Genomic DNA, 23,450 nt, shown 5'->3' with positions numbered 1-23,450 from the left:
AGAGAGAGGAAAAGGAAGATGCAACTTCTAGAAGGGAAGCCAAGAAAAAGCCAAGACTGGAGGACACAGGCTGTGTGCTGATGATGAAATTAGGGTGGGGTCACAGGTGGGGCAGTAGAAGTTATCTTAGGGTGTCAAGGCTATATTCAGGTATCAGACAAAACCTAAACTTGGTAGTTAAAAGCATTTTTATTATTTGTTTCAGTGCTAGGGATTGAACTCAGTGCCTTGTGCATATTAAGCAACTGCTGTACTACTGAGTCATAGCCTAGCCTAAACACTAAACATTCTTGTCACGCATGTGTGCTGTAGACTAAGCAACTGCTTTCCAAACAATAGCTCAAATCCAAGCTACACTTCCCAGACTCCCACAGTCCCTGCTGCATCAAGTCCACTCACTTTCTATTGGCTAGAACTAATTATGTGACCCTGCTAGATACAAAGGGAACTGGGAAAAGGAGGTTTTCTGCTGAGCAGGGGAAACGTGAAGGGATTTGGTGAATACATAGGTACATCAGTGATATGAAGTGAACTATGTAAAAGGCTTCTTTGAGGCTAATAGGAGAGGTAAGAGGGCTGGGTCAGTTTAAGGAGAAAGTACTCTGTCGTGGGAAGTTCCCTGAAAAGTGTGTGTGTGTGTGTGTGTGTGTGTGTGTGTGTGTGTGTGTGTATGTGAGAGAGAGAGAGAGAGAGAGAGAGAGAGAGAGAGAGAGAGAGAGAGAGAGAGAGAGAGAGAGAGAGAGAGAGAGAGAGATTGAGCATCCTTTTGGAGCTCCAGGCCCATAAGGAAACTTAGAAGAGGGAACAGAAAGGAAAAGCTCTGGGAGTTATGAAGGATGAGCCAGGAAATTCCTTCCTGTTTTTAATGGAAGAAGCCAGCGAGAACATTATATCAGTCTGATTGTTTCACTGAATTTCATGATACAACTTGATGACTTGTGGGGGGAGCAGAGAAAGGAGAGTCTCCCTGGAAGGCCTGGAGACAGAGATACTTCTTGGATTGTAAAGCTTCACATGTGTCAGGAAGCAAGCCTGACTTCATTTTCACAGAAGAACCAAGGAGCTGAGTTTTCTGATCAGCTCACTGAAAAGGAGGTCAGAGCACAGCCTGAAAGGGATCTTGGGAGAACTGGAACACTGACACAGGTATTGTGGGGGAAACGTTAGAGGTAACACAATTGAACTTCTTAGCTGCATTGGTATCCAGGAGCCTATAGTCCCAGGCTGCTTCTCCTTGTGTGTCTTCCATGTTCCAGTTTGTCCAGGCTGATGGTGCAGACACTTTTTGATAGATTTAGAGCAACTTCAGGATCCATTTTGATCATCATATTGAATGATTAAAATATAAGAAAGCATTTGTAGAGTTGGGCATGTAATTCCACAGCAGAATGCTTGTTTAGCAGTTGCCAGATGTTGGGTTTAATCCCTAGCAATGCAATAAATAAATAAATAAATAAACAAACAAATGAACAAACAAATCTTTTTTTTTTGAAAAAGTAGCATAATAGACTGACATTTGGGTTGGAGGAAATACATTAGTATCTTTCTAGGATGTTAGAAAACAACAAGGGTATATAAAATATAGTAACAGCCACAATTTTTAAAAAATTAATTGAAAATCTGGCCAGCACTTTAGCATACTGGTAGAGTGCCTAGCATGCACAAAGACCTGGGTTCGATTCCTCAGTACCATATACATAGAAAAAAGCAGGAAGTGGTGCTGAGGCTCAAGTAGTAGAGCTCTATCCTTGAGAAAAGCCAAGGACAGTGCTCAGTCCCTGAGCTCAAGCCCAGGACTGGCAAAAAAACATAATAATAATTGAAAGTCCTCATGGATTGAACAACACATTTTCTCCCCATCCACATAGCCAGAACTCTTGTCCTGGTTAAGAATATGATTGTGAAATTCTCTGGCGTTGAAGTTTCACTCTTGAATCAGAAGAGCTCGTCTGAGATGAGTATGAATCCAAAAAGAGTGGGTACCGTGACCACAAGCCAATTTGTTATCCAGGTTACTCCAATGGATCGAGCTGAAAGAGCAGGAAACAGTTATAAACATTGGATCTGTGGTGGTGGAAGGATAAGGTGTGTTCGTTGAGGCCAGAAAGATAAAATCTGTTCATTGGGAAGAGCATACAAATTCTATAACCAGGTAAACACACGTAAAGAAGCAGCACAGATAAAAGGGAGGCCATAGGCCTGGAAGACCATGAGAAACAGCACTCGCAGGAGCCGGCATTCCTGAGGCCTGGATACGACAGAATTCCCAGATAAGTGTTGGCCCCACAGTATAAGTTATTCTGGAGGAATATACATTCCAGGGTTCAGAAAAGTCACTTTATGGTATGGAGGTATGAGGCCAGCATGCTGGAGATTGTGATCCAACCTTTTTTCTCAATTTAATTATATTGTCAGAGGGCTTATAGTTACATATGTAATGAAGTGAGTGCATTTCTTCTTAAACATTGTTACTCCCTCCCACATTTTCCTCCCTCTTTCCGTTCCCCCTTCCACCAAGTGGTAAAGCTCATTTCCAACATATTTTCTGGTGAGTATCACTATCACACTGGTTCACATTTTGTCTTTCAGCTCACCATTTGGTTGTTCTTCTTTCCTTCCCCAATTCAAATAAATGTATATATGATACACCTAATACCAAGACCACATACAGTGACAACAAGGAATAAACCATAGGAGGGGATGAAAGAAAAAGGAAATAATTTCACCTAGTACATGAAAAACAACACAAAGGAAAACCCCTTGTTTCCATATCCTGGAGTTCATTTTACTTAGCATCATCTTATATGGTCATATGTACATAGCTATTGAGCTATTGAGATCCTTGGCTACAACTGAGGGAGACCATGGAGTCTGTGTTTGATTGGTTCTGGCTTACTTCACTTACTATGATTTTTTTCAAGTCATTCCAATTCCATACAAATGGGGCTATGTCGTTCTTTCTGATGGCAGCACAGAATTCCTCTGTGTATATATACCACATTTTCTTGATTCACTCATCTACGGAGGGGCATCTGGGGTGGTTCTATATCATAGCTATGGTAAATAATGCTGCAATGAATATGGTTGTGATGGTAGCTTTAGTATGGCCTTTGTTTCTGGACATTTGGCTAGATGGCCAGAAGGGGGATTGTTGGGTCATAGGGGAGCACTATATTTAGTCTTTTTTAGGAACCCACATACTGTTTCCAGACTGGTTGATTGCACTGAATTTGTGTACAGCCTTGGGCAATATTGCCATTTTCACAATATTCGTCTTCCCAATCCAGGGGCATGGAAGGTTTTTCCACTTCCTTAGATCAGCTTTAACTTCCTTTTTTTCAGATTTTTGAAGTTTTCATCATAGAGATCCTTCATTTTTTTGGTTAAGTTGATTCCTAGGTTTTATTTTTTCAGCTATTGCAAAAGGAGGTGCTTTCCTAATTTTAGCCTCTCCCTTCTTATTGCTGACATAGAGAAATGCTAATGAAATTTTAAAATTTCTATAGCTTTTTTATTCCATGACTAATTTTCTGCTATATATGTGTCTATATGTGTATATATAGCATATATACAGATGTATAAATGTATATATGTATGTGTATGTGTATGTGTATGTATGTATATATATATATATATATATATATATATGGTATCCTAATGGACTTCCCTAGCCACACGGCACCTAACATTTCGTGACTTATACCATCATTTTTTTGGTCGGGGTAATGTATAGAGGGGTTACATTTACATTCATCAGGTAGTAGGTGCATTACCTCTCACCCATTGATACCCCTTCTCATGTTTTTGTCCCCATTTCCTCCCCCCACCCTCTCTCAATCATCTTATTTTCCTCCTTCCCATTCCTACTTCAAATAAACAAATAAATGTATAAACAATATACGAAGTAACAAAGTCAGATACAGTAACAACATGAGATTAACCAAAAGGCGACAAAAGAAAAGAGAACATAGCACATAAGAACAACTATCACAAAAGATAATGCTCTTGTTTCCATATCCTAGAGATCCTGTCATTTAGTCTCATCCTATATGACCTTACATACCTAGGTTTTGCCCTATTGTAATCCTCTGCTAGGAGAGTCCAAGATGTGTACTAATGATTACAAATGAGGGAAACCATTGAGCCTATGTTCCTTTGGGTCTGGTTTACTTCACTTAATATGATTTTTTTCCAAGTATTTCCATTTCCTTACAAATGGGGCAATGTTGTTCTTTCTGACAGCAGCATAGAATTCCATTGTGTATAAATACCACATCTTGTTGATCCACTCATCAACTGAGGGACATCTGGGTTGGTTCCATATCTTTGCTACGGTAAATAGTGCTGCAATGAACATCATTGTGCTAGTGGATTTAGTATGTCCTTGTTTCTGGATGATTTGGCAAATGCCAAGGAGTGGAATTGCTGGGTCATGGGGGAGCTCTATCTTTAGTCTTTTGAGGAATCATCATACTAAAAAGCTAATGATTTTTGTGGATTGGTTTTATACACTGCTATTTTGCCAAAGGTTTGGTGAGCCAAATTTATTAAAAGATCCTCCACATGGAAGCATCTCCAGATTTAAAGGAACTAAGCCTGACTTAGCCTTCTTTCATAGAGGACTTGTCAAGCAGTGTTGGACAGATTACATATCTTGTCTTGCTTATTCCTTTTAACATAATACAATCTGTTTTTAGGACTTACACTGAAGAAGGACATGACCTGGAGAAGCCATATAACTTGATGAGTACTCAGTGACAATACAAGATTGTTCCCAGAAGGAACCATGGCTTTAGTTGTCCACCATAGCTCCAATATAGAACAGAAGTGGCCCAGAATGTCCTATGATTACCCTGGTCTCAGATTTTTCAGAGCACGCATTATCAGACCAGAATGTCCTTTGCATGTGAGAGCACTGAGATTCACAAAGGCAAAGTAAGCTGGCTGGGAGGTGTGAGCCAAGAGTAGAACTGAAGAGTTTCAAGCCTCACAGACCACTTTGGGAAGCTCTGCCACATTCTGTTCCAGAAGGCTGACTAGAATCTCCATACCTTTCTTCAAAGACATTCGTGTTGTGTTCATCTTAGCTCCTTTGGAGACATTTCTTACCTAGAGTACAGGGTGGCGTGAAGTAAAGAGTGTCATTCTTGCTGCTCAAATGATTACTAACTTGACAGGTATACGACGTGGATTGGTTCTGTGGCATCACGATGACTTCAAGCGTAGGCCTCTGGAGTTCCTCAGGAAAAGGGCCTGAGTCCTTATACCAAAGATAGTCCACAAACCGGTTCTCTACCACACAGGACAGCCTTATGTAACAGTTGCCATCCAATTCTTCTGTCTTCTCAATGTTTATAATAGGCATGGGTACAGGGTCTGAAAACAGGAGTTTACATGTTATAGAATGAGATGAGGGATGTATGCACTTACGGAGCATTTATTTTGTGAAGGTTTCACCAACTAAGGGCAAAGGATACCAGAGGAGGGACTACGAATATGGCATGCAGGAGAATCACAGTGGCTCCAACAGAGGGAGCCAGTGAGCAGCCTTGACTTCAGGAGGCTTCAGCCTGCAAGAGTTACTACTTGGCTGTGTACAGGAGAGGGAGCCAGACTCCTTTCAGGGCACCAGGAACAAAATGGAGTGATAGGGCCACGTGTGAACAGAAACCTAGGGTCAGACTTTGCATCCCAATTGTCTGAATGCCTTGGGCCTTGCTCTAACAATAGCTCATAGCTGCACTTTGAGGCCGGTCTGCCCCCCAAGTGTTCTTGAACTCTGATTCAAGGAAATTCCAAATAAGAGGTCCTGCCAGCGGGGCTGGGAGTTTAGCCTAGTGGTAGAGTGCTTGCCTGGAATGCATGAAAACCCCAGTTCGATTCCTCAGTACCACATACATAGGAAAAGCTGGAAATGGTGCTGTGTCTCAGGTGGTAGAGCTCTAGCCTTGAGAAAGCCCAAGGACAGTGCTCAGGCCCTGAGTTCAAGCCCCAGGAATGGCACAAAATAGAAAAGTCCTGCCTGCACATAGGAAAGCCCTCTACAGAATCCTTGGAGGAAAGTCCATCTCCCTGGACTCCAACAGAGCTACAGAAGCACTTTCTATAACCCCTAACAAACTTCAGTGTCGAATGGTTGATTGTCTTTGACAGCACAGTGCCTGCCACATTTCCTTCCTTCTTGTCCTTCCTTCTTCCCTTCATAATTTTTCTTCCTCCTCCCTCTCTACTTCCCTCTGATTTACAGTAACTGAGTTGCAGCCACACCAGTGCCTGAACAGGTGCTGGGGACTGTTGGCTTCTCAGACACCTTGGCACTCACCAGGAGGTAGGAGGCACTTCATCCAGTGCTGCAAAGGCTTGGAGGTAGGGGAGCCTATTCATTAAATGCAGGTGCCTAGCTTGAGCTGGGAGGACTCTGCTTCAGAGAAAACAGAGCCTCAGAAGAGCATTACATAAAGAAAAGCAGAACATAAAGACCTGGCATCTTGTCAGATAGTGAGGGAGGTGAAGCACCCCATCCCCCAGGTGAGAGTCACACAAGGCAGAGTTGGGTTCACAATTCTTGGTAAATGACTTAAGACAGGCACCGAAAGATAGATGTGTGTGAATGCTAATCAGATTCATTTCATAGAAGAAGAAAATGTTGCCGTGGTCACTAGCCATTAAGAAGACCAGAGGGAAGAGGAAAGAGAGGTTGGATAATGACTTCAGTTCAATAAAAAGAACTGGGCCTAGTGATCTATAGCACAGTAGGACAACTATATTCTGGCCATGATTTAACGTATATTTCAGAGTACCTAAGGAAGAAAATCTCAAAAATACCCAACACATAGATCTCAGAAAGGTTTGAGGAGAAGAATGCTGATTGCCCTCATTTCCTCATTACACATGGTGTATATGGGTTCAGTGATCATCCAGTACCCACAATTGCATGCAGTTACCATGTCATTACAGCTTACAAATACGAAAGTAGAAAGATTGCATCATCTTTATGCCCACATAGTGTAAGGCCCTTCTGTTGACAAGTTACAGAAACTGATTTGCTGTATTTTATCCCCAAAAAGGGGAGCTGTTTTAAGAAACTGGGACCATTTAGAACCATTCAAGAAGCATCGAATAATCAGACAATGAATATGAATATTCATTGGTTTTTGGTTTTCTGAAATTTTTTTTAAGGTATCAGTCTGGCAGGTTAAACAACAAAACAACAGCACAAGCCTCCTTAATCGTTTCTGTGCTATCTTTTCCTATAAGTCTGATTAAAATTCAAGTTCAATAGTGCATCAAGATGACTTTAGGAGGCCATGTGGATGGCTCAAACGATAGGAAGATGAAGGCCTGAATTCAAATCCCAGTACTGCCACCATCACCACCAAAAAAGATAACTGAAGAACTGGCTTGAATGGACAAAATACAGAGGACTTAATCTAACTTCTTTTGCTATGATTTATTTCTATTTGTCCTTCCCCTTTCTCCAAAAACAGGGGGCACTAGTGCATTAAAATCTTTGTTCCCATCTGGTAGCACTTCTGGAATTGAACAGTGAAGGCTTTGATTTCATCAATGGACTCATTCATCAATAATTTCTTGACTGAAGGCCGGGAGTTTGGCCTAGTGGTAGAGTGCTTGCTTAGCATGCACGAAGACCCCGGTTTGATAATTTCACGACTGAGTGGACTTTTGTGAGGTGGGATTACAGGCTTGAACCACTGTGCCTGGCTAAGTTTTGGGATTAGTTCTCACTAACTTTTGCCTAGGCTGGCCTTAAATCATGACCCCTCTATCTCTACCTCTCAAGCAGCTTGGATTTTAGGGGGAGCAAGGGTTTCATGTGTTGGACTGTGCTAGCCAGGGTTATTCCAAGGTACACGAGCCTCCAGGGGAAGTGTCCTGAGGTTGTCCCATAACTGCCAATGTCTACGTGGGGTCCTGGAGGGAGTTGCCATTAGCTCATTTAACTCACCAAGCACCTTCAGGGATATCTTCCACTCTTCTTCGTCTCCATTATTCCTCAACACTCTCAAGTAGTAGGTACCGCTGTCCTCTTTTTGGACCTGATAGATACGGAGTGCAGCACTTTGAAGATCAAGCTCGACCCTGTCCTTAAATGCAGAATTGAAGTACTTAGGAGGTCTGTTGAGCTCGTATTCTACAATCTTTTGTTTGGTGGTGAACAGCCACGTTAGAGAGGTGTCATTTTCTTGTAGGCTTTTGGAGATTTGCAAAGTCACGTTGCTGGCAGTGAGCACAATCTTCTCAAGCTCTGAACTCTCTGCTGGGGAAAGTCAGAGAGAGTGAGCCCCAGCTCAGAGAAAGCAGCGCTGCCCGTAGTCAGGCTTTGAACTGGATGGTAGAACAGGGAAGCAGAAAAGAACTTTCTGTTGGGGAGCAGTCTCTTCATCAGGGCTACCTGTCTCCCAATTAGAGCTTCAGTCAAAGTTGAAACTGAAGCAGTAAGCCCAAGGATCAAGGAGAGTTGCTTATCATCTGGCAAATTCGATCCCTAGACAATACGGAAAAAAGAACCTGAGCTGACCCCTGTTTTCCCCTTGCTTTCATACCAAAAGCCTTTTTTCAGATAAGTTGACGGCAATGGAGATAGCCTCTTCAGCTGAGGCCTATACCTCTGTCTAGAGTGTAGAGAAAGCGGTGAAGGAAATACTGGGAACATCTCTTTGGATGAGACAGGCACTGAGTCAAGGGATATTTAAAAGCTAGTGTTTGTTGAGACACATGTGATACATCACTTGTGATACATCAATGAACGAAGTAACTAAGAGCCTTAAGGTAGCAGTGTAAGTAATAAATACAAGCACTAAATCCAATAGTATGTTATGAAGTGATGATTGCTATTAAAAGAGAGAGAGAGAGAGAGAGAGAGAGAGAGAGAGAGAGAGAGAGAGAGAGAGAGAGAGAGAGAGAGAGAAATCCTAAATTAGAAAAAGGGGACTCCTGGGTACTGGTAGGGATTGATGGCTAGCAGATATTGTTTTTTAAAGATGGCCATGTCTAAATAAAGTCCTGAAGGAGGAGAAAGGAAGTCCATTTAGGGTAAGAGTGAACCAAGTAGAGGGAAGAGCTAATGCGAATTCTTGAAGTGAGGGTGTGGTTGCTGGATTTAAATGATAGAAAGGCCAGAAAGGATTGTGAGAAGTGAACAAGAGGAATGAAATATTTATTGGCACAGTCAGGGAGAGAGTTGACTTGGGGATAGTGGGTAAAGATGTATTTCGTACATTTAGAATTTGGGGAAGGGGACTAGCGATCAAACTTAGGACTACTGCATGCTTGGCAGGTGTTTTTCCACTTAGCTACACCTCAGCCTTTGGTTGATTTGAGACAAGGTCTAGGTATGTGGCTCTGGCTGGTTCATAATCTTGATCCTCCTGAGTGCTGGGATTACAGGTGTCTATCACCATGGTGACCTATAATTCACATACAAGCAAGTTGTTAAAAGATAAGAAAGTGAGCCAGGCACTGACAGTTCACACCTGTAAGAAGGCTAAGATCTGAGGATCACAGTTCAAAGCCAACCCAAGCAGGAAAATCTGTGAGATTCTTCTTATTTTTTCCAGTCCTGGCCCTTGAACTCAGGGACTGTCCATGGGTTTGGGCTTATCTCAAGGCTAGCACACTACCACTTGAGCCATGCCACCATTTCCAGCTTTTTCTGTGTATGTGGTGCCAAGGAATGGAACCCAGGGCTTCATACATGCTACTCTACTGCTAGGCCATACTTCCAGCCCCATTTGTGACATTCCTATCTCCAATTAACCACTAAAAAACCAAAAGTGGTGTTGTGGCTCAAAGTGGTAGAGCACTATCTTTGAGCAAAAGAACTCAGGGACAGCACCCAGGCCTTGAGTTCAATCCCCATGACTGGGGGCGGGGGGAAGGAAAGGAAGTGGAAATTATTTGACCCTTATTTAAGGAACTTTGAATGAGATGCAGAACTACTTGAAAGTGATGAAATTGTGGTAAAGACATGGTGTACTGAACCATCCTACTGCTCTGTGTGCTGTCCCACCTCCATGTCCTCAGGCAGGCAGCTACAGGGCTGGTTGGGAGCAGAAGAGAAGCAAGATTTGAGAAGAAAAGCAGCCAGAGTACTCAGAGTACTCTAGAAGCAAGAAGACGCTTGCCATGCCATTTTTCTGATTTTCACGGTTCATGTAGTAGTTATCAGCGTTTTCAAATTCCTAATTGGTTGGAAGGTTTTTTTTTTCTCATTCTATCTGAATTGGTTTTTGTTTCTATTTATATGTATGTTCTCCTATTTTTTCTTCTTGAGGGCATCCTAGAATGTGTATAAGTCTTAGATTCTGGAAAACTTGAGTTGCTTAAGGAAAGGAGAAAGAACAAATGATAGCTAACGCTGGGCACCCGTGTCTCCCACCTGTTATCCTCACCGCTCAGGAGGTTGAGATCTGAAGATTGAGATTTGAAGCCAGTCTGAGCAGAGAAGTTCATCAGACATTTATTTTCGATTAATCAGCAAAGCTGGAAGTGGAAGTGTTTTCTAAGTGGTAGAACAATAGCCTCCAGTGAAAAAGCCATGGAAGAACTCGAGAGCCTGAGTTTAAGCCAAAGATAATAGCTAGAAGATGGAAAATGATGGGGGGGGGTATCTATTGATTCTCCTTATAGAGCAGAAAGGATGGACCACATGTGTTAGTAATCTAGAGAAGAGAAGTAGAACAAAAGCTAAAGGTCAAGGAAAGAGGTAATGCCCCATACCACTATAATCTAACATTTTGTCACACAAAAATACTCACTTGTATTATCCAACTAGCATTTCCACTAGCATTTTCCTCAACAACTGAAAAATCAAAATATTTATGTTCTCACGGCTTTCAAATTTCATCCATCTTTTGTTTCAGGATTTATTTCCTCTTTCAACCATCCCTCTATCCATTCAATGAACACCCGATTGAGCATAAACTCTGTCCTTATATCTATGTACACACGTGAGCGTGTGCACACACACACACACACACACACACACACACACACACAGGCATTCATTTCCACAGTGCTTTTGATTAATCCTGTCCATGTTTTACAATTGCTCCCACATAATAAATTCTGTCTCAGATTATGTGTGCATCACATTTGCAACTTTACCCTTTTTATTTCATATATTAATAACATCTCAAAGAAAAAGGAGCATGTTAGTAGATCCATTCTAGAATGGCTAAGGCTCAGGAGATTTTTGTGATCCATAGAGAACTCCCACAGTATAGATCAGGATTGAAGCCCAGGGCATCCTGACAAAGGCTGGTGTGTCTAAAGATCATTGTGTACAGTGACCAAAAGTCACTTGGACATTCTAGCCAAAATACAATAAATGATTAAGAAGAAAGCCCCCAAACTGAAAGTCCAGAGAATGACTGGCCAGGTGTTTTCAACTAGGCTATAGAAATTCTCTAAACATTCTAGTTCTGGCAGCTGCATCTTTCCCAGTAGGTAATGTTCATATCAGTCCCTACTTTAGATGCCATGGCAGAGTCCTACAAGGTGAGGCAGCCCCAGGAAGCCCTTATGGTTACAAAGGGCCCTGAAGGTGGTGTGTACTTACACTCACACAGTCATAGACCACTCCAGACCAACCAGCTCAAAAGATGGCTGCCCCGAGAAGCCCTGGATAAATGATCAGTCACATTTCCTCCAAATATTACCAGCTCATTTTCCTAAAACTGCATCACTATTTTTTGATGCTCTGTTAACTGCCTCATGTTCATTTTACCCAGAGTGCTGAACATCAAATCCCCTTCATAAAAATAAAAAATGCCTGAGTACTTATTTAGGGAAATAGTGTGAAAGACTAAAGTTTAACTCATTCTCAGCGGGCCTGGGAAGGTAGTTCCTGGTTGAAGAGGAATAGGCCATCTTAACAGAAAAGGAAGTGTAGTCAGGCCCTGGGTGCCGGGGCCTCCCGGCAGCAAATTGGGGTTCCTGAAATAAGGGGCAGGGACTGGAAAAATTAGAAGAGAGACAAACACATCGGGTCCAGGAGGTCTGCAGCCCAAGCAGAAACTGCTACCTCGTTTATTCTTAACACAAAGTTTTTATCCCCTCCCGAGACCAGGGCCCTCCCAGGTGTTACATCCAGATCGTTAATCAGGGAGCTGTTGAGGGTTACATTCATATGGTAAATCTCAGATCAATTGAACAGGAGAAGGCCAAAAAACAATGAGACAATCAAGCAATTATCTGATGCAAATCAAAGTACAGTTTGTTTCCACTCTTGCTCCCGACATATCCCCCGCCTTTATTTTAAAAGAAACACAAGTGCAATTTCTATTCTTTTCACTATCTCTAATATCTCATATCCTGTCTCACTTTCCAAAAATGACTGGTCCCTTCATCTAAAGGGGATAGATGGGCGGAGATTCGGCTTCTGTGACTTCTTCAAGCTGACTCAGGGGCGTTGTCTCTGTGCTTGACCAGGGACCTTAAAAAGCCTAGCCTGTTTATTAGGGATTGCAAGGATTAGATATCAGGAATAATAATTTACTCCAAACTAGAGATCATATTTGACATTTAACAACTGCACAAACCATCTTTGGCTACAATAGTGTAGTTACATAGCACCCATTTGCAAAAGCCTTTTCTTGATTGTCTGGGGAACTAAATTTCTGCAACCTTAACAATGCTTCAGTTGTCAGATCTAAACAGATTAATAGAGACACAAGTCTCAAATCCACAAACTTTTCCTGAATTTGTGGCTGGTGTCAAAAATAAATAGATAAATAAATAAATAAAAATTTTGCTCAAATAGGGCTTTAAACTATCCACTATCACAGAAGATTGACAAGTTCCTGCCCAGTTATGAAAGGCACGGGCATTAGTAAGGCATGCTTACAAACTATTCTATGACCTCCCGGCTCTGATTAATTTGATCGGCCAAGCACAAGTGACTAAGATCTGACACCATCTCTGCCATCCAAGCAGAGGCTTTCTGCGTCGTGTCCCAGTAGAGTTTCCCCACACAGGGATAAATGTCCCATTGGCAATTCACTTGCTTAGTTGCTGGACTTGAACTCAGGGCTTGGGCACTGTCCCTCAGCTCTCCAGCTCAAGGCTAGCACCCTGCCACTGTGAGTCCTGAGCTTGGTGCTTGAGTGCTGTCCCCCAGCTGTTCAGCTCAGAGCTAGCACTCTGCGGCTTCAAGCTCCAAAGCAACTCTGCCTTAATAGCACTCTGCTGCCAGATTAGACACCACAATCTCACAGGGACTTTGCTTTGCCCGGGGTTGGCTCAAAACTGCAGTTTTCAGATCAGTGAGTCCTACGAACGGCCATGTATCTCCAATAGAGCAACAAGGTGGTAGACACAGAAATAGTCTCTAAGCATGAGCTTACCTAGAACCTGGAAAAGGCCAAAGTTACATCTGAATAAGGATTGCTGTTCTTCTCCAATGGGCTAGCTGGAAGTTACAAGAGCAAGCTGAAATAGCAATTAAGCAATTACTTTGGTAGTCCTGATTTTCCTTTTCTCTCTTTCTTTAAACATATAAGACAACTTCACTTTCAAATATTGTTTAGAAACCCATTTCCAATGTTCTTAATAACTTTTACTGATACTGGCTTAAACAATTAACACCTTAGCCTTTATTTGCAATTGAAAAACCTTTAAGGGCACAAAGAGCTCCTGCCCTCAGGCCCCCTAGGGCCCAAGGCACTCCTCTTGCCTTTTAGAAAAAAGGGGCTCTTATGCAGTTTAGATTACTGTCTAAAACTCCAACGACAGTTTAAACTCAAATAACAGTTTTTCCCTAATGCAAGAACTATAGACATCAGTGCACCAAAAGTCCAAGTCTGGACTTAGTTTTCTTCCTTTTTAACATTCCTTTAAAATACTAATCACATTATCCACATTTTACCATCAGATTTCTAGTGTCAGTTTGCAAGAAAGGACAGGCAAAGTTTCTGACGTTAATGAACAATTTTACATTTAAATCTCTAATACATGTTTCCAAACTTTAACTTAAAGTAATAAATCCCAAATTCCCTAACACCTCTGAGCTGAACAGGATACAATGTTTACAATGTAAACAGCTGTATGCCCTGCAATAAAATGCAGATTTCAGGATCTAGAAAAATATTTACCAGTTTTTTTTTTTTTTTTTTTTTTTTTTTTTTTTTTCAGCATGCTGACAATTTAACCTTGAACATGTTCACTCACTCATTCACACACATTCATACTCAAAGATCATAAAGCGCGCAAAATTAATATCGGCCGTTCAATTTCCGGAAGTTTGTGTCAAGAGAGTTTTGCCAATTTTACTCTTACAGGTGAGAACCAGGTTCGAAACAAAACTTTTTGCAAGGCAGCTTAGCTGGAATTTATTTTTCCAGGGCTAGTTACAACTGCAGACATGGGGGAGCGGCCATGCTAGGCCCAGAAATGTTCAAATAAATAACAAGGATGTGTGCTTGAGTACGCACAGAAAAACCATAAGGACCCACACTTAGAAATGGTACCAATTTTAAAGACAAAAACTGGACAAAGAAAAATATGTAACATGAACAAGACAGAGAAGCGGAGACTTTTAAATAATCAGACATTGACATATAACAAGAAAATTGGACTCAATCAGATACACTTAACAGCTAATTTTAGATTTAGACATGTCTTGCTGGTGGGACTCTCAGGTATGCCTTGATATTGACAAGAAACTCAGAAGGGGAAGGGGGGTCAAGGCGTCCCTTGACCACCCAGGCCTCTATTTTAGGCCCACAGTGCACCCCTTTTTTTTTTTTTTTTTTTTTTTTTTTTTTTTTTTTTTTTTTTTTTTTTTTTTTTTTTATAAAATAAAATAAAATAGAATAAAAAAATAAAACAAAACACAGACATACAGGGGGTCGGCCGACTTCTACTTACCTCTGGAGGCCTTTGCTTTTCACCTGGGCATCTTTTACAAAAAAGGTTATTAAGAAGAGGGATGGTAAAGACAAAATAATGTCACATATTAAATTGTGTAGAGTCAATGAATATGTTAAAAGGTCCCTACATAATAGTAAAAGGAGGAGAAACACAGCTCATATGAATGTGTGGAACAAGTGGATCAGTAGCAGTCCCAATAGACATGCACAAATAACTCAGGTCCTTTCCACGTCGCAGGATGCACCACTGGAGGGTTGGGGGTGTAGGCCCAGTGAGTCGCTGCTTGGATGGCCACTGTCACTCTCCACGATCCGAACGCAGCGTTCAGGCAGCCAGCGGGCGTCATTTTCTCCTTGTGAAAAAACACATACATGCCCTCGACCCCAGGTTAGAACAGGATCGGGTCCATGCCAAGCACCAGTTAGGGGATCCTTCCACTTTACTAAGGCAAAAGCACGCTGCTCTCTTTTTTCCCAGAATCGCTGAGCAGCAGATAAATTATTTGAATCCAAATTCAAAAAATTTAAAACAAATAAAGCATGATTAAGTATATTCACAGGGGTAGCGGGATACGACTCCCCTTTCTGTATTTTAGCAATTTGATGTTTTAATAATCCATTAGCTCTCTCCACGATGCCTTGACCTTGAGGATTGTAAGGAATGCCTGTAATATGAGTGATATTATAGGAACGGCAGAAGGATTGAAATGCTCGGCTTGCATAGCCAGGGCCATTATCTGTTTTTATTTGCGAGGGAATCCCCATCACAGCAAAGCATCGAATGCAGTGAGAAATACAATGTTTAGTGGCTTCCCCAGCAAGGGGGGTGGCCAAGATAAAATTAGAATAAGTATCTACAGTAACATGAACATATTTTAATCGGCCAAATGATGGAACATGCGTGACATCCATCTGCCAAATGTGATTAGAAAGCAGTCCTCGTGGATTTATACCTAAATGGGGGGCTGGTGAAAAAGGGACACAGTTGGAACAAGTCTTAACTATTTGCCTCGCTGCCTCCCTAGATAATTTGAACTGTCGGCGCAAGGCTCGACTGTTTTGATGGTGGATGGCATGTGACTGCTTAGCAAGTTCAACCTGAGTTAAGTAAACTCTGGTGGCAGAGTCAGTGACCGCATTGCCTTCACTTAAAGGGCCAGGAAGATTAGTGTGAGCTCGAACAAAGCCAAAAAAACAGGGGTGGTTGCGAGAACAAAGCAGAGTTTGTATTTGGCGAAATTGGGTCTGAATATTGGAGTTAGTAGTTCCAATAAAGGGAACAGTTTCTATGACTTGAAGAGCACGAATTACATATTGACTGTCTGAGTATAAGTTAAAGGGCTCGTCTTGTAACAGGACGAGTGCCTGTAAAACAGCCTCTAACTCCACCTCTTGGGCGGAGGAAAAACCTGTAGCCCAAGATTGAGTTTTCCCATTAATGGTCAAAGCAGCCGTTCCATTTGAGGATCCATCTGTAAATACCAAAGCGGCAGAAGATAAAGGCGAGGCCTGTACTGTGGAAGGAAATAGAAACGTATGACACGCAGCAAATTGGAGAAGTTTGTTAGACGGGTAGTGATGCAAAATTTTTCCCGTATAATTGGCCCAAGCAATGGCCCAAGGATCGCAATGGGCGAATAGCCAATCTTGTTGTTGTAAATTATATGGGACACAGATAAAATGAGGTTCCTGACCTAAATATTTACGGGAATCCACTCGGCACATGTGTATCAGATTAGCTACCAATTCGTAGTAGGGGGTCAGCACTTTGCCGGGTGTTGATGGTAGATAAAGCCATAAAAGTGGGCCATCCTGCCACAATACAGCAGTTGGGGAGTGAGAAGTAGCTAAAATGTAAACTCCCCAGGGTTTAGAATAGTCACAATAGGTCATTTGTTGCTGGGAAATTGCCTTTTCTACAATTTGGATGGCCCTCCTGGCGTCAGGATTTAATTCGCGCAAGGATGTAGGGTTGGTATCTCCTTTTAAGAGATCAAAGAGGGGTTTTAACTCTCCTGTGGAGAGCTTTAGATAAGGCCGAAGCCAATTTATATCTCCTAAGAATTGCTGAAAATCATGAAGAGTTCTTAAGTGTGAAGTTTTTAATTGTATTTTCTGGCTTTTAAAATAGTGTGGGCCTAATATATGGCCTAGATATGTAAAAGGCGGGTGTTCCTGAACCTTTTCAGCTGCTATTACAAGGCCAAAGAGGCTCAGATCCTGCTTTAGTTGTCCAAAGGCTTGTCGTACGACGATAGGGTCAGAACAAGCCAGCAAGATGTCATCCATATAATGAACAATATAAACAGAAGAAAATTTTTCACGAGTGGAAGAAATGGCTCTAGCCACAAAACTTTGACATAAAGTTGGGCTATTTGCCATGCCCTGTGGGAGCACAAGCCAGTGATATCGCTTCATGGGTTCTTTAAAATTAACAGAGGGGACACTGAAGGCAAAGCGCTTACAGTCTTGAGGCGCCAGGGGTATAGTATAGAAACAATCTTTCAAATCTATAATAATCTTATAAGTATCCTTTGGGATTGCCATGGGTGAAGGCAAGCCAGGCTGTAGGGCCCCCATCAGTTCCATTGTGGCATTTATTTTTCTCAAATCCTGTAACAGCCTCCATTTACCTGACTTTTTCTTTATAACAAAAATTGGAGAATTCCATGGAGAGTTAGAAGGGGCCACATGCCCCAAATCCAGCTGCTCCTGTACCAGCTGCTGCACTGCAATGATCTTTTCTAGTGAAAGAGGCCACTGTTCAACCCATACCGGTCGTTCAGAGAGCCAATTTATGGGATCAGCATGAGGGGGAGGGCAAACGACAGCTCCCGTCAAGGGATACCCCAATCCTTGTCTCGTAGGGTGAGACTGGGGTTGGAGTGGCTCTAGCTCCCCCTGTGCTGCTCGGCCTAGTCCCCTAAAGGGGAGGAGGCCTTGATCAAGTAACTGCTTAGTGACCGCAGCACTAGGACTAAACATATACACTCCCATTTTTTCCATGATATCACGACCCCATAAATTAATTGGCAGATGATCCAAGACAAATGGCTGAAAGTGACCAGAGTGCCCTTCCTCATCTCTCCAAACAAGGATCGCACTGCTCTGCTGTGGGTCAGTTGCTTGCCCAACCCCCTGTAGGGAAGTCATAGAGGTTGTCAGGGGCCATTGGGCTGGCCAATGTTTTTTAGATATCACAGACACATCTGCTCCAGTGTCTAATATTCCTTTAAAGGGCTTTTCTTGTATAAATATAGTCATCTCAGGCCTCTCTTGTTTTATGCTTTGTACCCAATAGATATCAGAAGATCTAAATCCTCTCTGTCCACATGGGGAATTAGCAGTCTCCCCGGGAGGTAAAGGCACAAGTATTAATTGTGCTAATTTTTGACCGGCTGGGATCGATACCACGTGTTTCGGGGCAGAGGCCATAACTTTGATTTCTCCAGTAAAATCCTGGTCAATTTTGCCAGGTGTAATCTGTATCCCTTTAAGGGCTGAGCTACTTCGCCCTAACAGCAATCCAGCCACTCCCGGGGGAAGGGGGCCGAAGACCCCCGTGGGGAGAGCTTGTGTCCCCATCTCTGGGGTCAATACTGAGCAGGTGGAGGAACAGAGGTCCAATCCTGCACTTCCTGGGGTGGCACGGAGGAGGCCGGAGACTGATCTTGGGGGGTTGTTAGAAGATGCACTTGTGGCCGAGAAGAGGGAGGGACTGCCCCATGGTTTTGCGGGGCCAGGGGCTGGCCCCTCCTCCAGTTTCCCGAAAGCGGGCGGCCATTGCGATCTGTTCTTGACCTGCAATCTTTAGCCCAGTGCTTCCCTTTACCACAGCGTGGACATGTGCCAGGTGATTTTTCTCTCTTTTGCCTGGCCTGGCGTGGGCATTGCGTCATCCAATGTCCTATTTGTCCACAAGAAAAGCAACGCCCTGGGGGTCTAGCATCCCGAGAATGCCGCTGACCTCTATATTTTAGAGACTCAGTAACAGTCTTTCCTTGAGGAGCGGCGGCTAAAGTAAGGCCTTGTACATGGGAGGGTCCAATATCAGCACACAGTGAAATAAAGTCCGTGATTCCTCCCTTATTCCTATGGGGTCTGATAGCCGCCTGACAGGCGGCGTTGGCATTTTCATAGGCTATGTGTCTAACTATATTCTCCCTTGCATTCTCATCTTGTACTAGGCAGTCTGCAGTCTCCATTAATCGAGACAAAAATTCTAGATAAGGTTCATTCGGTCCCTGTTTAACTTCTACTAGATTTTTTGTACGATTGGAATTGCGTAACTTTTTCCAAGCCTCTCTCGCCGCAGCATTTATTTGTAAATAGGCCTCCTTTGCATAACCCAATTGATCTTCGGTGTTTTTATAGGTTCCCTCTCCTAACAACTGATCAACAGTGTAAGGCAGGTTCTTAGACCTATTTGTTTCAATTTTAGCCCGACACTGTGCAGTGAACTCTGTCTCCCATAATAAGTACTCTCCTGCACTAAGGCATGCTCTGGCAAGCCGCTTCCAGTCATTTGGGCATGCAATACCAGCACATGCGGCCTCCAATATTACTTGAGTAAAAGGGGCAGTTGGCCCATATTGGGAGCAGGCATTTTTTAAATCCTGTAATAGTTTAACAGGAACAGGCTGATGGTGTACTTGTTCATCATGATCAACTAAACTAGGGAAGCATCGAGGCCCTGAAATACCTTCCCTCTTTCTAGCAGCCTGAGTCAGGTTTAATTGCGATGCACTGTGCCTGGTTGTAGTGCCTGTTAAAAGGGACTTGTTGCTAGGGCCTTTAGGCTTGCCTAAAGGTTGAGAAAGGGATTGAGGCCGTAAGGCTGCAGCCGGAGGCGGTGGGTGTGAGGAGTAAGGTTTAGAATCAGACACCATAGTGGCCTGAGGGTCATATTTCTTTCCTACTTCTGAGGGGGCTCTCTGCTCTGTCCCCATTTTCGATAGAAAATGTAGGATTTCTTCTAACTTCTTCTCCATCGTAGCCATTCGGCCCTCCATTGACTCATCATAACTTTCCTCCTTGATATTCAAACCTGAATTCTGATACTCAATATCTACTGGTTGTTGTTCCGTTTGCAAGATCTCACTTAGACTCTCTTGGGCTGCGGCATATGGCTCAGCCTCAGGTTCTTCAGAAGGGTCCTTTAACTCATCAAGTTCCCTTAATTCAAGATTAAGTTCAGCATCTTCATGTAGAGGATCTATGTATTCACTTACTAAATTCCATACAGTAGTAGCCTCTACTGGGGTCTTTTCGGGGCCATATACCTCATAATAATCTTGAATTCTTTTTCCTATCCGCTGCCAGGCTTTTTGGAATGCCTCCTCTACAGACCTCGGGCATGCTTCCTCGAGAAACTGTAGGAAGCTCTGAAGCACCCCCTCTTCCACCCACGTTCCGTGGGCTTCAAATAGGCCTGTTAAGATCGGTAGAAATAACTCATGGCTATTAGCTTGACCCATAATTATTACTCCTGACTATACTCTCTTAATAGTCTTATGATGAGTTACTCACCACAGGGAGGGGTCCTTCACCTTCGTCCCAGATTTTCAGGGTCCCTGTTCGGGCGCCAGATGCCGGGGCCTCCCGGCAGCAAATTGGGGTTCCTGAAATAAGGGGCAGGGACTGGAAAAATTAGAAGAGAGACAAACACATCGGGTCCAGGAGGTCTGCAGCCCAAGCAGAAACTGCTACCTCGTTTATTCTTAACACAAAGTTTTTATCCCCTCCCGAGACCAGGGCCCTCCCAGGTGTTACATCCAGATCGTTAATCAGGGAGCTGTTGAGGGTTACATTCATATGGTAAATCTCAGATCAATTGAACAGGAGAAGGCCAAAAAACAATGAGACAATCAAGCAATTATCTGATGCAAATCAAAGTACAGTTTGTTTCCACTCTTGCTCCCGACACCTGGGTACAACAGGAGAGCTGGGACAGGCAGAGGCAGAGGAATGGACCCGAGCTCTTGACAAACAGATGCTTGGTGTTTCTTTTATACCAAGGCATCTTTGGGTTTTTGCTTATACCCTGACAAAAACTCTCTTCAGAAATCCTTGATAGAGCAGCTCTTTTCACATTGACTTCCTGCAATTCTGACCTATTTCTTATGACTCATTTATCTCAGAACAGAACTTCCTGCATATGAAAAAAAAAACTCAAAGGTTTAAAGGAACACTACATCTCTAAACATTAAATACGGCAACTATTAGTATAGTGCTTCCTCTTATTATAAATACAAAACTCACTTCTCTAAAATTCTAGCAACCACAGATGAAGCATAAGGGCCTACTTCCTTATTACTTCAGGCCTCGCTTCTGTCACTTCCACTTGGGTTTTCCATTCCATTTGAGAGAGAATTTCATTCTCAACGATGAAAGAAGTTTGCCTAGCTGGGTGCCAGTGACTCACACCTATAAATCCAGCTACTCAGGAGGCTCAATTCTGAGGTTGGAAATCAGCCTGGGCATGAAAAGTCCTAGTGATTCTACTAAAAATCCTGAAGGTAGAGTTGTGACTCAAGTGGTAGAGATCTAGTCTTAAGCAAAAAACTCTCAGACACTGAGTTCAAAGGCCAGGACTGGAACACACACACACACACACACACACACACACACACACACACACACACACACACAGCTTGACCAATTTACCATTCTCCTGCTACAATAATTGGAAAAGCTGCTGTAAAGATCAGCACTACTTCCAGGATTGGACCCCATCTCCTTTCCCACCTGAACTTGCCTCCCTTGCCTCCCATGCCTCCCAAGCTCAATCATAGGTAGACGGTTGGTAGAAGGTACCTTGCACGCTGGTCACCAGGAGAGATAGTAGTAGTATGTCTACAGCCAGAAAACAGTTCCTTTTTGTGGAGTACATGCTACTTTCCAAAACATCCCAGGAATGCAGAAGATGGACGAGAGCTGGGGTAGATCAAGCTACCGAAAAAGGAACCATGCGTTAAAAAAAAAAAAAAAAAAAAAAAAAAACCCACCCAGCATCTTGGGGAGTGGCTTAGAAACTGGAAAGCGGAAGTTATGTTTCTGTCCTCCGCACACATATTTGGGGTTTTGGTAGAGAAAAAACTCATTTCAGAAGAAAATGTTCTTATTAATTTGGGAGCTAAAACATGGTGGCTAGGTTTAATTCAGAGAAAGCAACACTGCCTTAGTGTGGTATCTCCCATCCTCGGCTCTTTTTCCCTCATGATTGAGTTACTGTTTGACCCTTTACATCAGTCTTTCCATTACACATTAGTAGAAAAGACTACTTAGCCCCAAAGAATGGATTCCTTCCTTGGTCCTCTGTTGGGAGCCAGAGTGGAATCAAACTGTACCTTGACTTGCATCAGACGATGGCTTTATTGTCTTATTGCTTTCTGGCCCTATTCTATGTAAATGACCTGAGAATTACCATATGAATGTAACACCTGGAGGTTCCCTGGGAGAGGAGGAGGGAAGAAGGGGGAGTGGAAAATAAACGTGGCAGTCTCGGCAGTCTTTGCCTGGACTGCGGACATCCCGGACCCGGTGTGTCTGTCTCTCTTCTATTTCTTCCTAGTCCTTGCCCCCGATTTCAGGAACCCCAATCTGCGAACCCTGGTTTGCTGCCGGTTGGCCCCGGCAGTCCTCTAAGGGATTTGGACTACTCTCTCTAATTCATTGAACCTAAAGGAATGAATTATTTGCCCACTCAGGAACTTTTTTAATTAAAAGATTTTATTTACCACTGATTTTTTACATCATATTTGAAATGTCAGGTTTAGCAAACAAGTATTCAAGAATGGAATCTCTATATGCCATCACTGGCACAAAAATTTAAGAACAAAATTAAAACTAAGCTGAGTTTGTGTGTCACAGATACATATCAATCTATAGCATATATCATTATGTCTATAGAATATATATCCATCATAGATTTATACATCTATATAGTTATATTTAGATCTCCAAGATCATGTCAATGACCTCGAGTATCCAAGTACTGTGTCATCGCTCTTATACTGTTTGCATCTAATATCCACATATCAAGGAGACCTTTTGTTCCTTTGGTCTTGACTTATCTCGCTCAACATGATTTGCTCTAGTTTCATCCACGTCTCAGCGAATGCCATTATTTTATCTTGTCTGGTGGCATGTAGAATTCCATTGTATATATGTATCACGTTTTTTGTATCCATTCATCTGTAATGGGGCATCTGGGTTGTTTCTATCACTTGGCTATTGTGAAAAGTGAAGCAATGAACATGGCTGTGCAGGTGTCCTTACCATATCCTGGGTTAAGATGCTCAGAGTAGATGCCTAGGGTAGTATGGCTGGGTGGTAGGGAAGGTTTATTTTTAGTTTTTAGAGGGACCTCCAAACTGCCTTCCAGAGTGATTATACTAGCTTACGTTCCCACCATCAGGGGGTTCCTCTTTCTCCACATCCCCGCCAGCATTTCTTGTTGTCTGAGTTCAGAATATTGGCCACTCAGGAATCTTTGAAGGACTCTCTGTGTAGGGAAGCCACAGTCTCTGACACAGCATAGGTTTGTAAACAGTTCAA

At 42.7% G+C, this 23,450-nt stretch overlaps 1 protein-coding gene across 2 annotated transcripts; it reads right to left on the bottom strand.

Annotated features, from left to right (window-relative positions):
* Window positions 1-694: 694 nt before the first annotated feature.
* On the bottom strand, window positions 695-21,874 carry Cd48 (CD48 molecule). 2 transcript variants are annotated; one of them, XM_090340653.1, is made up of 4 exons: window positions 21,708-21,874; window positions 7,967-8,278; window positions 5,110-5,376; window positions 695-2,030 (listed from the first exon to the last, which is right to left on the bottom strand). In XM_090340653.1, exons 1-4 carry the CDS (start codon window positions 21,781-21,783, stop codon window positions 1,936-1,938), a joined length of 750 nt encoding a protein of 249 aa, XP_090196779.1. In that variant the 5' UTR covers window positions 21,784-21,874; the 3' UTR covers window positions 695-1,935. The 2 variants fall into 2 exon arrangements, with proteins under 2 accessions (XP_090196779.1, XP_090196780.1); XM_090340654.1 differs by having other exon boundaries at window positions 7,967-8,275.
* Between the last annotated feature and the right edge of the window lie 1,576 nt (window positions 21,875-23,450).

The sequence above is a fragment of the Megascapheus bottae genome, chromosome 10, assembly GCF_031878675.1.
Source record: "Megascapheus bottae isolate mThoBot1 chromosome 10, mThoBot2.hap1, whole genome shotgun sequence".
NCBI lineage: Eukaryota > Metazoa > Chordata > Mammalia > Rodentia > Geomyidae > Megascapheus > Megascapheus bottae.
The sequence above is the reverse complement of the archived record's forward strand: the minus strand, read 5'-3'. Positions and strand labels throughout refer to the sequence as shown.